Consider the following 14,432-nt stretch of genomic DNA (forward strand, 5'->3'; position numbering starts at 1 on the left):
GGTACCCTCGTGGCCCCAAGTTTGCCCTCAGTACAGTGCAAAAGCAGATATTTGGCACCTTTATTATAAGGCCAGATACCAAGAGGCTTACCAGTACTCCTCTGTTGGCCCAAAGGTTTCTGTGTGTCAAAAGGCAGCTTTATTTAGGAACATGCAATGCAATATAAACTAAAATAATAAAGTGCTGTGAGCTTCATCAACACAAGAGGAAAATTTACTGATAGATCCTGAAGGATTGGGAGTTCTCCAGCTGTGTCCCTCTCATTCAAGCTAAAAGATGTAGCACGTCTACGAAACATTCTCTCATAATTTATTTATTTATAATAATGAAAATGGAATCATTACAACTAAATGTATGTGTTTATTTTGATTTGATGTAAATAGATTAATCAATATTATAGAAAGTTTATTTTCTATTATTTGAATTAATTGTAATATATGAAAATAGATTGAGACAGAGAATAGATTTATTAACACTATTGCAAATCTATTACTGCTAATAATAATAATAATCATTATCATCATCACCATAACAGTAATGATAGCAATAATGTAAGACTAATAGTTATCATAATAATAGTAGATTTAGTATAGCGTGAATCCAAATTTATCTAAATGTTTATTGAAATAAATATAGGAATTTACTATAATATTGCTAAATATATTCAATTAAATTTTTGTTATTATTGTCATCATCAACAAGAAAAAAAAATACAATAATGATGATTTATTCTCTATGCAAATAAACTCTTCTAAAATTATTTTCATACTGTAATGTAATCCGACGAAAAAAAATCCTACTTAAGGTCTGCCCGGTTGGAATGCAGTTTTCCAGTCATTCCTCGTTTGCGGAGTCCATCTCAATTGGCCCACATTCGGACGACCTTAAATATTTCCGCTCCCGCGTCACACACACGCACGCAGACAAACCGCGACGGGAGCGCGCCGCGGCGGCAGCAGCGGCAGCAACAGTCCTGTCAAATCAGAACGGGGGTGACGCTCAAGCGCAGAACTTACATAAAAAAATCCCCCGAGTACTTTTCAGGCTCCGTTTAACGTCTTATGATCACGGTATTCGCGGTGCCCCGATGTGGAACTACTCAAACGTCGGGATTATGAAAAGTTGTGTTTGTTAGCTGGCGTCTGGCGGACGTTTGGAGTAGCTTTGCACAACAGAAAGTAGTCTTTTTTTTTTTCCAGCTCCGAGGCGCACCGGACCATCCGAGGACTAACGTTCAGGGGATTTTACTGAGTTTACCGAGTTTTCAACTGTATTTTGTCGTTTTTCGAGGGATGCGAGTCGTCCGAAAACGCTTGGACCTCTTAACGTGTACATAAACTGCGGGGTAAAAGCCACTTCTTCTCCCTTTGATTGCTCTGAATTCAGCATGCTGGCGAACACGGCGCTGTACGCGGCGAAGAAACGGAAGAAGCCGGTCCAGAAAATGTAAGTTGGGCACCGTAAACACGCTCGGATCCCTGAAAATCTTCCGGCCGTATTCCTGCAGTAACTCACAGTGTGTTCTGGGTACATAAGAACCGGATATACAGTGGTTTGATTGTGCTCACTGATCTTATGATCTCTGTGGTATGTCCATGGTATTCATACGATATTCCTGTGTGTCTGGCGACCCTGTTGAACTCTCTTGTACTTTTACTGTAATACTTTTGCAGGACTACCATTGCAGCATTGTGGTTCAGTAATGAACTTATAACAGCCACGACACATGTTACTCCAAGACACAAAGTCGAATTACTTGTTGACTCGTGATTTATTGCACTATAATCTGTCTTTGTGCTTCATTTTTATTCCCATAGCATTCCAACAGGTAATACTATGCACCTTATACAAACTGGAGCTTGTTGTTTTTTAGGTGGTTACAGCTGTGCAAACACCTCCAGACCAGTCAGTCAGTATGCATTACAGCCTGAGTTACATGCTAATAAGAGCGTAGCAGGTTATGAGCTCCACGCTGCATTTGCAATAGTAGCTATATTGTATTTTAGTTGAATCCATAAGGCCGTAAAGTCGATTTTCTCTGCTTGTGGTTATGCAGCGTTGGCCAGCCGCAGCGAGGTAATGTTGAGCGCTCAAGTCCAACAACACTGCAGGCCTATCCAGCATGGAAAATAAAGAAAACTGTTGCTTCAGTATTACTTAAATCTAATTATATCATCCGAGACAGCTGGGCTTCCCAGACTGATTCGTGCAAATGGTCTCTGTGCTCTAAAACTGTACAAACTCGTTGAACTTGGTGCTTTTTCCCCCTCTGAAAATGCCCTTTCAGAGTCAATATATTGAATCGGAGCTTATTATTTATGTAGAGTTTTTGTTCGAGTGTGCTCTGTAGGCGGGGAGGTTAACAGAGCGAGTGAATCCCCACATCGGTAAAATCAGCACATCACCTTCTTCTGAATCCTTTTTTTTGAGTGAAACAAGTATTTATTTAAAGTCCCATACATATTGTCGCCTCATGACTTCCCCCCTCTAGGACCCATGGGTGGCCCCAGACCACAATTTAAGACCCGCTGCAGCACCAGAAAATCAGTCTCCAACAGACGAGCTTTTTGCACAAGGAGAGAAACTTTTTTTTAGTCGATTTCACTGATGTTTTAATCGTTTTCTGTGATGCACTGATTTCTCACAGGACTTTTAGGGGCTTTTGTACTTGTCAAGCAACGTTAATCACCACGTCTCTGCATCTTTTAGAACCCCCTTCAAGGACTTCGGGGTGGTCTCTGGAGCCCATTTTGGGAGCCAGTGCTTCATACTGGAGCAAATAAAGACAGTGGTCTCCTTCGGGTTGCACCGTAACAGAATCCTTTCAGCTCTATGAAGAACCGGACGAGGGCCTGTAGATTACAGACTCTGTAGTGCTGTAAAGAACCATTATGAAGGGCGCAGTGTTCTCAGCACACAACTAAACATGGCTCAAAATTGATCCTCCATGGTTCAGAATTGACCTTTCTATGGAGGAAACCCTTAAAATGATCTAATACTTCTTTGTAAAGACTTACAATGTTATCAAACACGCCCCACCCTAAGTTTTATAACGTCTGTAACAAAGGGTCATCACAGAAGCTTTCTAGGGAATCAGGCCTATGGTAGAGAAAAGCGTCATGCTGAAATAGTGTATTTGGTGCTGTAAAGAACCTTTTAGAGTTCTATCAAGCACCGTTCATGGTTCTGTAATGTACCTTTTTGCAGTGTTTTATGGGCCAGTGCGCTCAAATAGTTCATTGTTGATCCATTAAGTTGACTGTTAAGAGCTGTTTAAAGGTGTTCTCCAAAGCACCAAGAAGAGCTTTCATGGCGCTGTAAAGAACCTTCTCGAGAGATGACCTGCATCTCCACGCGGAAGGGTTCTTCAGCGCTTTAATCTCTTTGCAGACACCCTTCATGTTGCTGCAGACCCTTAGAGAAGTTCTCTAAAAGCACCGTTATGAAATGCCCCTTCATGGTGCTGTAAAGAACTTGCAGAGAGCTTCTCCGACCTCCCCGTCCTGCAGCCTGAACGCACCGCGGTGGCGTAAGGAACCCTTTGAGAACGCTCGAGCTGCTCTCAGCTGTCACGCTGTCCTCCTCACCGTTTTACCAGTTTGTGATTTTGTAACTTTAACAAGCCAGACGGGAGTGTTAACTGCTCCATACAGAACCGCAGGCCCGAGCGGGGAGAACCGCGGCAGAACCCTGCCAGAATCGTGGTTTCAGTGTGTGTGTGGTACTACCTGCATTAATCATAATCAGGACGTGGAGAGAGAGCACTCTCACGCGATGTTTCCACGAGGGAGGAGGGAGGGAGGGAGGATGGCGTAATCTGAGACGCTCTCTATTTTTTTTTTTTTCTCCTCCTCCTCCTCCTCTCGACTGCCACAACATACTTTTTTCCTGTCTTTTCCTTCTGTCTCTCTGTGTGTGTTTTTTTGGGGGGTTGTTTCTTTCCTCCCTCCCTCAACACAAATTAACATAGTTCTGTGTCACGCAAACGGTTACATAAGTCTGCCATGTTCTCTCGTCTTGGTTTTTAGGAAAAGTCGCTCTCAGGGAATTTATCTTTCTTTTCTTTGTCTTTTTTTTTTGGGGGGGGGGGGGGGGGGGGTGCAGTTGGTGGAGAGAGAGTCTGTTAAACTCACAAACAAGTCCAGAGATGGCGGTATAGCATTTTACCCTGAGGCAGTTTACCTTCATGTTTACACTGTGTTGTAAAACTAGAGCATTTAAATGTATGGTAATGTCTGTCTGTGTGTGTGTGTGAGAGAGAGAGAAAGAAAGAGAGGCTTTATTCAGCTTCACACAAGTGATGAAGCAAACACCAGGAACTTGATACATGGCCAAAAACGTGAACATCGCACCCTTACGCGATAGCTGAACACATCTTCCCGAAAAACCACGCGCGTCAACGTGCCGCTGCACCAGCCTAAGCTCCTCCGGGTCCAGTCTTTCCACCGGTTGCTGGAGCCTGTCATGCAGAAATTCGCTCCCATCCGACCGAACTGCCGGGCGATAAGATCTGGCTCGCAGTCAGCGTTCCAGTTCACGTCGAAGGTGTTGGATGGTTTGGGGTTTCGGGATGGGTTCCAGTAGCCGCTTCCAGTTTGGATCCGGGTCCAAGTTAGGAAAATACTCGGATTACTTAAGATCCACGGCCAACGGATTCCTTATCGGATCTGTCACGCACAATCTCTGTTAGGTGCCCCTTTCTGGCACCGCAGGCATCAGCAAGAAGGAAAAACTGGTGATGTGTACAAACCCACGGTGGATGGCCTAAACCGTAACATAAAATCTGGATACACTCAACCAAAGTTAACAAAGCAATTGCCCGACGATAAAGTCGAATTTGTGTGACTGTGTTGTTTATGCTTTACCTTCTACGGCCTCCGCATCTGCAGCACAGCTCTCCTCAGTGAGGAACAATCGCTGCTTTCCCTCCAAGCTCAAGAAAAAAACGAGTCAGGACAGGGTTAATGAATGTCACGCAGCGGTGGCTAAAGATGTGGCGAAAACGATGCAGAGTGAAATAAAAAAAAATAAAGAAAGCAGCGATTGGATTCGGAGCCGGATTCTGAGTTTGGATTCAATAAAACGCCGTCGAACCCCATTCTTAGTCGAGATCAGGGCTCTGACAAAGCTGATCAACTTTATTTCAAGTTAAAAAAATTAGATTGCTACAAATTCATGCCATGCCCTCAAAGTAGATACGGCCCTTGTCCTTTGTTACGATCGGTTGGATGTCAAAGGTGTCGGAGGCGTTTTGAAGTGCTTGCGGAGTTGATGAACTTCATGGAAAGAAACCTAAAACAACACACGCTGGCGTCTTTCCACAGCCGTACTCTGACACTAACACATGGAACATGCGTGCGCTTGTGGTTCGCGGTCAGCGTCGGCCTGCAGATGAATTCGGATGATGTCTGTTTGAAGGCAAAAAGAGGAGCGACTGGACCAAAAAAAACCGGTCAGATGACGACGTGCTGGTCAGATGTTGTTGTCTTGTGTCGGCCAGGGGTCGAGCTGGTGGCCGTGTGATGCGTCGCCGCGACAGTAGACGCCCTGTTGCTCTTTCCGACTGACATGTGACCGACATCAGCCTCTCAGCTTTCGCTTCCCAGACGTTACGACACCAGCAGACATCAAAAAAACAGTGATGCTGCTGGGTTGCTGCTCAGTTGTTTATTATCTTTAATTCCCTCAAACAGGATATGTCTTATATGCTGATGTCATTTCAGGAAATACACTGATGCATACCACGAGCTTTAGGTTGCCGTTGCTTCACTGTAACACTGGATTTGCATGATTTTAGCATCAATGTGTTTAAGTATCTTGATTTTCAGGTATTTCGTTAACTTGAGTAGCTGAAACATTCTTGCTCCCTTGTACTAAGGTCTGATGTCAGAAGGTGCTGATGATGATGATGCTGCTCCTCCCAGCTGCTTTTCCAGGTTCGGGTCAGTCTTTTTCAAGAATCAGCTTCACTAAGAGCTGATCACATTGGCAGGCCGTCGCATCCGCAGCTCACGAGCTGTCGGCTGTCAGACGCTGCGTCGCAAATACGTTCAGTTCCTTTTGTTTACTTTTCAAACCTCTCGTCGAAACGCCTGCGGGAGATTTCGCCGTCGCCAGCATGTTCAGATGTCACTGCAGCTTTTGTTCTCGCCGAGCAGGAACGGGCACGGCGTTTCCTCTTTCCAGTTGCCGCAGCTTTAATTTCTCTTGGCGTGTTTTCACGTTGGAAAGCAGAGTGTGCTGGGAAGCTGCCGGAGCCTGAGGTTCAGCTCTGAGAGGTCCTTAATGTCCGCCACGACGGCCAGATCACACCCGCGCTGAGTTTACGCTTCAGGCTTTCCTTCGTCTCTCACATTATATGATACAGAAACAATATTGTTGTTAGCCACGACTACAGTAGGTGAACATACACCGCTGATGTCGACCCTGAGCACTTTACTGCGGCTGAAACGTGCAGCTCCTGACGTATCTGCTCTGGTGTTGACTGTCTGATATCAGTGGAGCTCTGATGCTCCTCTTGTGCTCCTTTTTTTTTTTTTTTTTTTTCCCCTGTATCATAACTCCAGCGGGGAACAGACGCCAACATCGTATTTAGTTTCTTTTGTTCTGCAAAGGTGTCGTTGCCCCGTTGGAGACAAAGTGCCTTTGTGTGAACGCAGGGGAGTGTTTCTTCAAGTCCAACAAACCCCCACTCTCTCTCACACACACACACACACACACACTCATATACACACGCCCCTTCCAGGACAGATTTAGTAGATAAAGCTTGAAGTAACAACACCGGCTGCTCATTGTTCTTGCAGGGAGTTGTGCCGTCAGGAATGCAGCGATAGCCATCTCGCCTCGATTTCAGATATGTCGTGTTCTGGAGTATTATTGGAAGCAGATGTCTTATTTACGGGAGGGAGGGGAGGAGGGCCTCGTCAGGGCCGGTGTCCACATTTTACACGTTTATGTTACGGTCGAGGCAGTCAGCACACAGCTTTATCCCTCACAGACGTTGTGCTTTTTAACAGCTGGGAAAACGTGATCAGCGTCACAAGGGAGGGATTTCTTGTCAAATGAAATGTTTGCAAGTAAACAAAAAAATATCCATCTTCACATTTCTGTTTGGTATTTACAGTTATTGCTATTAATATATTTCACAATACAGTTCAGGCGTGAGTCGCTCTGGACCTTAATGCTGTTTTTAGCAGCATTTTGGCCCTTTTTGAGAGCAGTTAAGCTGTGAAATTGCACATTTTCTGATTTGAAACCTTCTGTTCTTCTGGTTCGTCTTCTGGTATTTTTCCTTTATTTACCCGACTGGTTGTTATATTTCCTCTAAATTTCACATATTATGGACATTAACCAGCTGAATGACCCGTGGATACAAGAAGTTACTCAGCCACAATGCTGAGTCAGAGCTATGGAGCCAAGACATGGTGTTAATCGTGCCCAGGGGCTAAATTATTAAATACTGTAGTGTTGATGTGCTGTGTTTTTTATTGGTTAAAGGGTAAAATATTGTAAAAAACACTGCAGCATCTTCTCTGCCGTCTGTGCCGAGCTCCTCCAGCTACTCTCTGAAACTTTTGCGAGCAAAAAGCCGAGACTTTCTCAGTGTAACTGTGCACAAAGCATAAAGACGTAAACTAAAATGTGCTCCGTCTGCAGTCTCCATCCGTCGCCGCTCTGTTTTCCGAAAGCACAGCGAGCTCGTAGCAAATTGTGACAAACAAGCTAAAACAAACGCTGCCTGCGTGTATAGTCTCACTGTTTCGCTTAGTTTGCCGCTTTTCTTGAAATTTGGCAAATTCTTTTAAACTTAGCTGCTGGCTGAGACAAAGCAGCCCCCTCCCTCGGCCAGCGGGACCGGCAGGCAGTAAATCGCATCAGCAAAGGGAGGACAGAGGACAGGAGGAAGGACAGACACTGACTAATGTCTGTGTTCTTGACTCAATTTCACTCAATACTTTATTGTTGCTCCTCCAGAAACCACATTTAGTTCTATTTAATGTATAAACTGAGCTGATGATATGATATGAGCAGTAGTATTGATAAAGTCCTGATGAAACCCATCCCTGGGGGGGGGGGGGCTCTTTGGAGATCACCTATTTGCTTGCCAGTGAACTTACCAAGCATGCAGATCATTCAGTCTTTTTATTGATTGACTCCAAAACGCTGACCTGTGTATGAGCGCTCATCAGGTTGTTGGCTTTGTGGTTTTAATCCACTTCCTTTACGTGCTTGTAGTAGTAGTAGTAGTAGTAGTAGTAGTAGTAGTAGTAGTAGTGGCCCTCCACTAAGATGCTGTGTTGAACAATGCATGAGCATCAAGATAAGTTACAGTTACTATATCACCAAAATAAAAGCCATCAGTGCTGAGCAGCTTTGGGTTGGTGTATTTGAACTGTAAAATACAACATTTGCATGCTACTTATTAGCAAATAGACGCTCCAGAAGTGTATTTTTTTTTTTTTGTTGTTGCTGAACTGGTTTGTGTTGGTCTTCAGGCTGCACGTTTCGACACTTGAAGGTACCAGTCATCGGGAGGTTAAAGGGTCGAGGCCACAGTGCTTAGAAAGTATGCAGTCATGCAGGTGCGCACACACACACCCAGTGAGAATCATTCATGTGTGCACACACATGCACACACAGTTAGCTTCACGATTGGCCTCACTTGACCCAAAATCCCCAGCGGAGCCATCAGCAGGAACATCTGAACCTGATTTAAGTTGAGAACCAGCAGACATGCAGCTGCTCCGCGTGAGACCGACCTGTAACTGAAGGGTCACTGGTTCCACTCCCGCAACAACCAAACACTCTGCTAAAGCGTTCCCCGAGCAAGACGGCGAAACCCGACCTGCCGAGATTCTTTCCAAGTTCAAAGTCTTCGTCATTTCATTTGATTAATGTTTTTGCTTCCCGGAGCCAAAGGTGATGTCTTTGAATAGCTGTGGAACTAATAGGCTAATCATTTCAGCTTTGTTCTTTGGATCCATGTGCTCATTGGCGGCAGGTCGCAGGGTTTTATCGCTGATATTTTTCTTCATTTTAGTTGTCTTTCTGTGAGTTCTTGAAAATAATTGCTGTTGCTCAAGGGCAGAGGGAAGTAATTCCTCCACTAAAGGTCTGAACCAGCATTCTTTCCACCTTATGCTGCAAAAAACTGCTTGGATGTCATTTCACAGTGTCGCTTTGCAGCCATCACCTGCTGCTTTGGTTTGACTCGTAGCTCGTCCGGGCTGTGATTGACAGGAGGCGGAGTTGCACAACCGCAGAGTTCAGCGCGTTAGCTGTTGGTTCAAAGATTTATTGTGCAGGAGAAAACACGGCCGTCAGTCACCTGGAAACTTTGAATGTTTAAGCGGAAAGCAGAAGTTAAGACTGCTGGTGTTTCTTAGTCGAGTAGATAAGAATCACTGAGCAGAACTTGTTTCTATTCTGATATCAGTTTTTGATGATCTTAACTGACTGAAGGGGAAGTCTCTTCTTGTTCTCTGTGCCGATTTGGAAATACACGGCTATAAATGAGCCCGAGAGGTTTTGAAAAGTGATCTTGTCAGACAGCGTGCGGGTAAAAACTGAAAAATTGTCTCAAATCAGGGGAAAAAAAAAAAAGCTCCGGCGTTCACCACAGAGCTCCATCACCAAGTGAGCCAAAACCAGCCAAAATCTTGGTGGAAACCAGTGGCATCACACCTTCTCTGGGAGAAAGAAAAGCCCCTCTGTGCAGCGAAGGTCTGGTTTGAGTTAAAGATGAGAGGCCGCGGGGTTTACCGCCGGTCAGCGGAGTTCAGTTACAGATACAGACCTGCCAAGCATGAGCGATCAGGCTTTGTTTACCTCTTTCCACAAGTTAAAACAACAGAACAGTCAGTCTTATCTAGCCAGCGTCCACCAGTCCATATTCATTTCACTATGTACAACGCGACAAACACCGAATCACATTTCAGAAGGTGGAACCAGAGAATGCATTTGTGCAGCCCACTGCATCATAACTCCACAGGTTATGCGAGTTGTTGCTAGTTGAACGCACAGGTGATAAACAAGCCGTGGAACAGGTGACATAAGGATGCCTACCTGGTTCCCACGGCAGCAGCGGATGGAGCAGGTAGCTTGTTGCTATGCTTCTGTGGAGAGAGGAGGTGGTCCGTTATTTTCCACTCAGCAAACCTTTTAACCCCAGACGTTCAGCAGCTGCGAGGTGAGGCGGCTCGGCCTGCGTGGGCCCGAAGACCGAGATTTGAATGAATTTGAATCGATTAGTGTGTCTATGTGGAAAAAAGAACAAGTGAAATGAAGCCCTGATCACCTGCCGGCTCCGTGCACTGTCATAAATCAAGTCTCCATCCAAATGTAGCACAAATTTTAACCAAATTTCATCAAAATTGGCAAAGGGACATGCAAACGTTTCTTTGCTTAATCACTGTTATGTGGCACCCTCACGTCTCTCCTGCTGTGCGTTGCTGTCCTCGCTGTCACAGATCCACAGACGCACACGCACGTCAGTATCCCGAACACGTTTAGCTTCAAGCTTGGTTGCGGCGTTCTCGTGACCTTTCTGAATCCCAAACTCAAGCCTTGACTCTCATGAGAAACTGACCTTTTCACAAAGTGAGATGAGGTTTGGCGTCTCTCTGATTGGCCTCTGTCAGTGTGTAAAGCTCCTTTTTACGAAGCTGTCCATTTGAGTCACCGTCCTAATTACTTCTTACTCTTGTGTTTTTTTAATGTCCTCTCTCTGTCCCTGCAGTCCCAAACCACCACCTCCTGATGGCACCAAGTCCAACCCCTCCAAACGCCACAGAGACCGACTCAACAGCGAGCTGGACAAACTCACCAGCCTGCTGCCCTTCACCGAGGAGGTCAGGGCTCGGCTAGACAAGCTGTCCGTGCTCCGCCTCAGCGTCGGGTATCTGAAGGTCAAGAGCTTCTTCAATGGTGAGTGTAGAAAGTATGAAAGTTTGATCATCGGCCGCTCGCTGACTGAAGCAGCCATTGCGTGTTTTACCGCTTATTTTGTGCCCTGGAGACAGCTGGTCTGGTTCTTACTGGGGTTGTATGAGGCATTTTCCCTCTTCATGGCCCAGTCTCGTGAGATGATGGTTCATGGCTTCTGTAAAAGCGATTTGGGTGCTCGTGCACGAACAAGGCCGATACAAATTGAATAAATTACCGTCGCCGAGTTGGGATTTTAGAGCCTTTTTTTCTGAAAATGATGCCGTGGGAGCGTCTAGAGAGAACCAGAACAGCACAGTCACAGACTCAGCTGATGATTCGCTGTAGGTTCATCATTTTTGCCTTTGAAACAGACGCAGTTCTGTAGATGACCCATCGTTTCAGATCGTTCTTTACGGATGCTGAGCTCTGCTGCTTTCCTGTGGGGAAAACCAGCTCGTGGAAACTCTTAAAATACACTCGACCAATCAAACACACTGCAGGAGAAGGAAAGCAGTTTATTCTAAGCCTTTTTATAACCAGGTTTAGTCCCATTGAGTGCCCTAAACAAGACAGAAGCATGGATACAAACACAACAGTGGCAAACACCCTGCATGGATTCGGCTGCGAGATGCCGCTCTTAGTTTTGTTGGCTGTTTGTGGCTGATGCCTCGACTGCAGCCCAGAGAGCAGAAGTTAGACAGGAAGGGTCGCACCAAAGACAATACAGTATTTTGGGGAAACGGCTTGGTAAAGTAAATCCAGGTTTTAACTTAGAATATCTTTAACAAAGTTGTCCTCAGCTGCGATTGGCACAAACAATAAATCCTCCCAACACAAAGCAGTAAATAAGCAAAGCAGAACACATCCAACAGAAACGTCTGGTTATGTCTCTTAAATACTGGAATAATAAAACCGCTCCAGCGATCACTTTATTGGTTTGAGAAATAGGCCCTCGTTGCTGGAATGAATGAGAGTTTTTGTTCTGAAAGTTCAAGCTGCAGCGCGAGCCAGAAATCTCAGCTGCTGGCGAGTAATCAACGAGTCATTGGCGCTGACTATCAGCCGTTTGTATCAACCCCCTGCAGACATGTTATGGTCTATTTGTGCTCCGAGGCAGTAAAAAAAACTGACTTATTGCCTCTTTAATATGTGTGTATCTGTAGAAACTGTTCTCATCAAAACAAAGGAGAGTTTCAGTCTTCTTTGTCCAACAGGCTCGGCCTGTTGCCAAAGGAAACAGACAGCGGAGCCTGTTGCTTCAGAGGCATCGGTTATTTGGCAGTCCTGGTCACTTAGTGTCGGCTGAACAAATGCATTTGGAGGCAGCGTCGGGAGTCTGGTTACTTTCAAGCTACGCTGTCACCGTGGGCTGGGGTTGTGTGTTCTCGCGGCTTCGCTCAGCGCTTTCATTTCGAAAGGGGATCAGAGGGCGGGAGAGAGAGTTTTCGATGGAGATTCATCAGCTCAGGAACGTGTCGACACACACGTAACACAGCAGAGCCAATTAATGAGTTTATCAGAAGATGAATCTGCAGCATTTACGATCGTAAATAGTCATTACAGGTCTTGAATAAAGCAAAAATGTTAAATACTCTGTGGTTCTGGCTTCTCTAAAGCCACCCTTAGCTGCCTTTCCGTGTTGAAGTTGTCATCTTTAATTGATAGTGAAATATGCTTGAGCTGCAGCCTTGGCACTGTCAGGAGTGAAATACAGCATAAATTAAACGAACAAAGGCAGACAACCAACCAAGACTGAAGGTTTTCAATGTCTGTAAATCAACCTGTACAGCTGCACTGACCTCGTGGCGCGTCGCCATTTTCTGCTGACATCCTCTTTCTTAATCTTGCCCTTAAGAAGCTCAGATAAGTCGGTTGTTTTTTCAAACCGGGGAAACAGTCGTCAACAACAGCCAAGCCCGTCTCGGTCGGACTCGGAGATGCGAATCAGAGATCTGCAGCCTGTGAGGCAGAGATAAAATAAAGCGCGGCCACGTTGAATCTGATTAACCTGGTGAAATGAACACCCCAGAAATACACAAATCAGCCTTTATCTGACCGAGGTTCTTGTTCTTATAGCTTGTAAGCTACATGTCGGAAGGACTAATTTACTTCATGAAGTGTTTAGAGAAGTTTTCATAATAGCTTCCACTTCTCCCCGCCCCCCCCCCCGACACCACCACCACCACCACCACCCATTTCTTGGCCGCTGATCCATCATCTTCCCTCCCACCGAGCCCCACCCATTTCCTGTGGCGGCCCCAGCAGCACCCCGGGGCCCCTCTTCCTTCGACTGTTCAGCCCTTTCCTCAGCGGCTCCTGCGTCTAAACTTCACAGCTCCTCCAACCCCTCTGCCCCCACCTCCAGCCCCCTCCACCTCAAACAAACGCTGCAGGAGTCCAGTTTGTTGTTACAGCAGGGAGGCCTGTTCGCACGGCAGGCCTGCACCAGGACACTCGGGGCTTTATGCATTCATGAAACTCTCCCAACCCCCCACCCCCACCCCCCCGCCCCAATTTTACTTCTTCTTTCCTGCTTCAAAGGTTTGCTTTAGTGCATGCATCAGACGTTATTTGAAGTGCATTGTGGTGCATGTGATTATCCACATTTGAGGCTTTTTTATGGATAAAAAAGCCCTCATTACTGTTGCTTTTGAGGTTTTACTTTTTCATTATGCAATTATGTATTAGTTTGTCCACCTTCAGATGAAAATCCAAAGAGCAATCTAGGATCTGCCAGCTTTACTGAAACCAGTTGTCCCTTCATTTGCTGGTACCTTTTTAGCATTCTCCATTATTTTTTATGGTGAGATCACGTGAGATGATTGTCAGGGCATTTACTGTCATTATGTGATATACTTTCTGCTGAAATAGGACATTTGGGCGAGACAAGGCAAGCTGAATTGCTCACAGGTGTGAATGTAAGTGAGTGTTTGAATGTCAGCCTTGTAATAGTCTCTCACCATTATTTCTCTCTTTGTGTCTCTTTGCTTCTCTCTAAACGTGATCATCAAACCCTATTTGTATAAGCATCTTCTTAAAAAAATGAAACCTTGATTTATGGGGCGCTTAACCAGTCAAATCAAAGCAGGCAGAGCCGGGGAATGATTGAAAGTGGAGAGGGCACCACGAGACAAAACGACAGAGGGTAAAAAGAACTGTGAAAGCGGAGACATCATGTAACAGCAAGTCTATAAAATTAAGTTTTACAAGGTGATTTTAAAAGCTAGTGCTGATACAACACAACTGCTCAAAGTCAAGATTTTGATGTTGAAGTGTCTGTTTCCCACACCCAGTTCCAGAGAAGCCGAAGCAGGAACTGGGAGCGAAAGAGTGGAACCCTAGACTGGTTTTGATGCCCTAACATAGGGGATTCATCAATACCAAGTACTGATCCAATACCTGGCATAGAGTGGGGAACAAAAAAGGCTCAGAAGGCCTCAGTTTGGATTCCAGTACCTGTCTTTTCTCTCACCTCAAGGGCCCCTTAAACGTCCTTGGATCTCCT

The 14,432-nt window shown here is 45.4% G+C and overlaps 1 protein-coding gene across 1 annotated transcript in view; it reads left to right on the top strand.

Moving 5' to 3' along the window:
• Positions 1-1,068: 1,068 nt before the first annotated feature.
• LOC143315776 (aryl hydrocarbon receptor-like) overlaps positions 1,069-14,432 on the top strand; it is a 53,181-nt gene continuing 39,817 nt past the window's right edge. The window contains exons 1-2 of the mRNA XM_076723171.1: positions 1,069-1,447; positions 10,740-10,927. Of these exons, the coding sequence (XP_076579286.1) occupies positions 1,389-1,447; positions 10,740-10,927 (247 nt within the window). The 5' untranslated portion in view covers positions 1,069-1,388. The remainder of the gene's footprint in view (positions 1,448-10,739; positions 10,928-14,432) is intronic.

This window comes from Chaetodon auriga, chromosome 23 (assembly GCF_051107435.1).
Source record: "Chaetodon auriga isolate fChaAug3 chromosome 23, fChaAug3.hap1, whole genome shotgun sequence".
NCBI lineage: Eukaryota > Metazoa > Chordata > Actinopteri > Chaetodontiformes > Chaetodontidae > Chaetodon > Chaetodon auriga.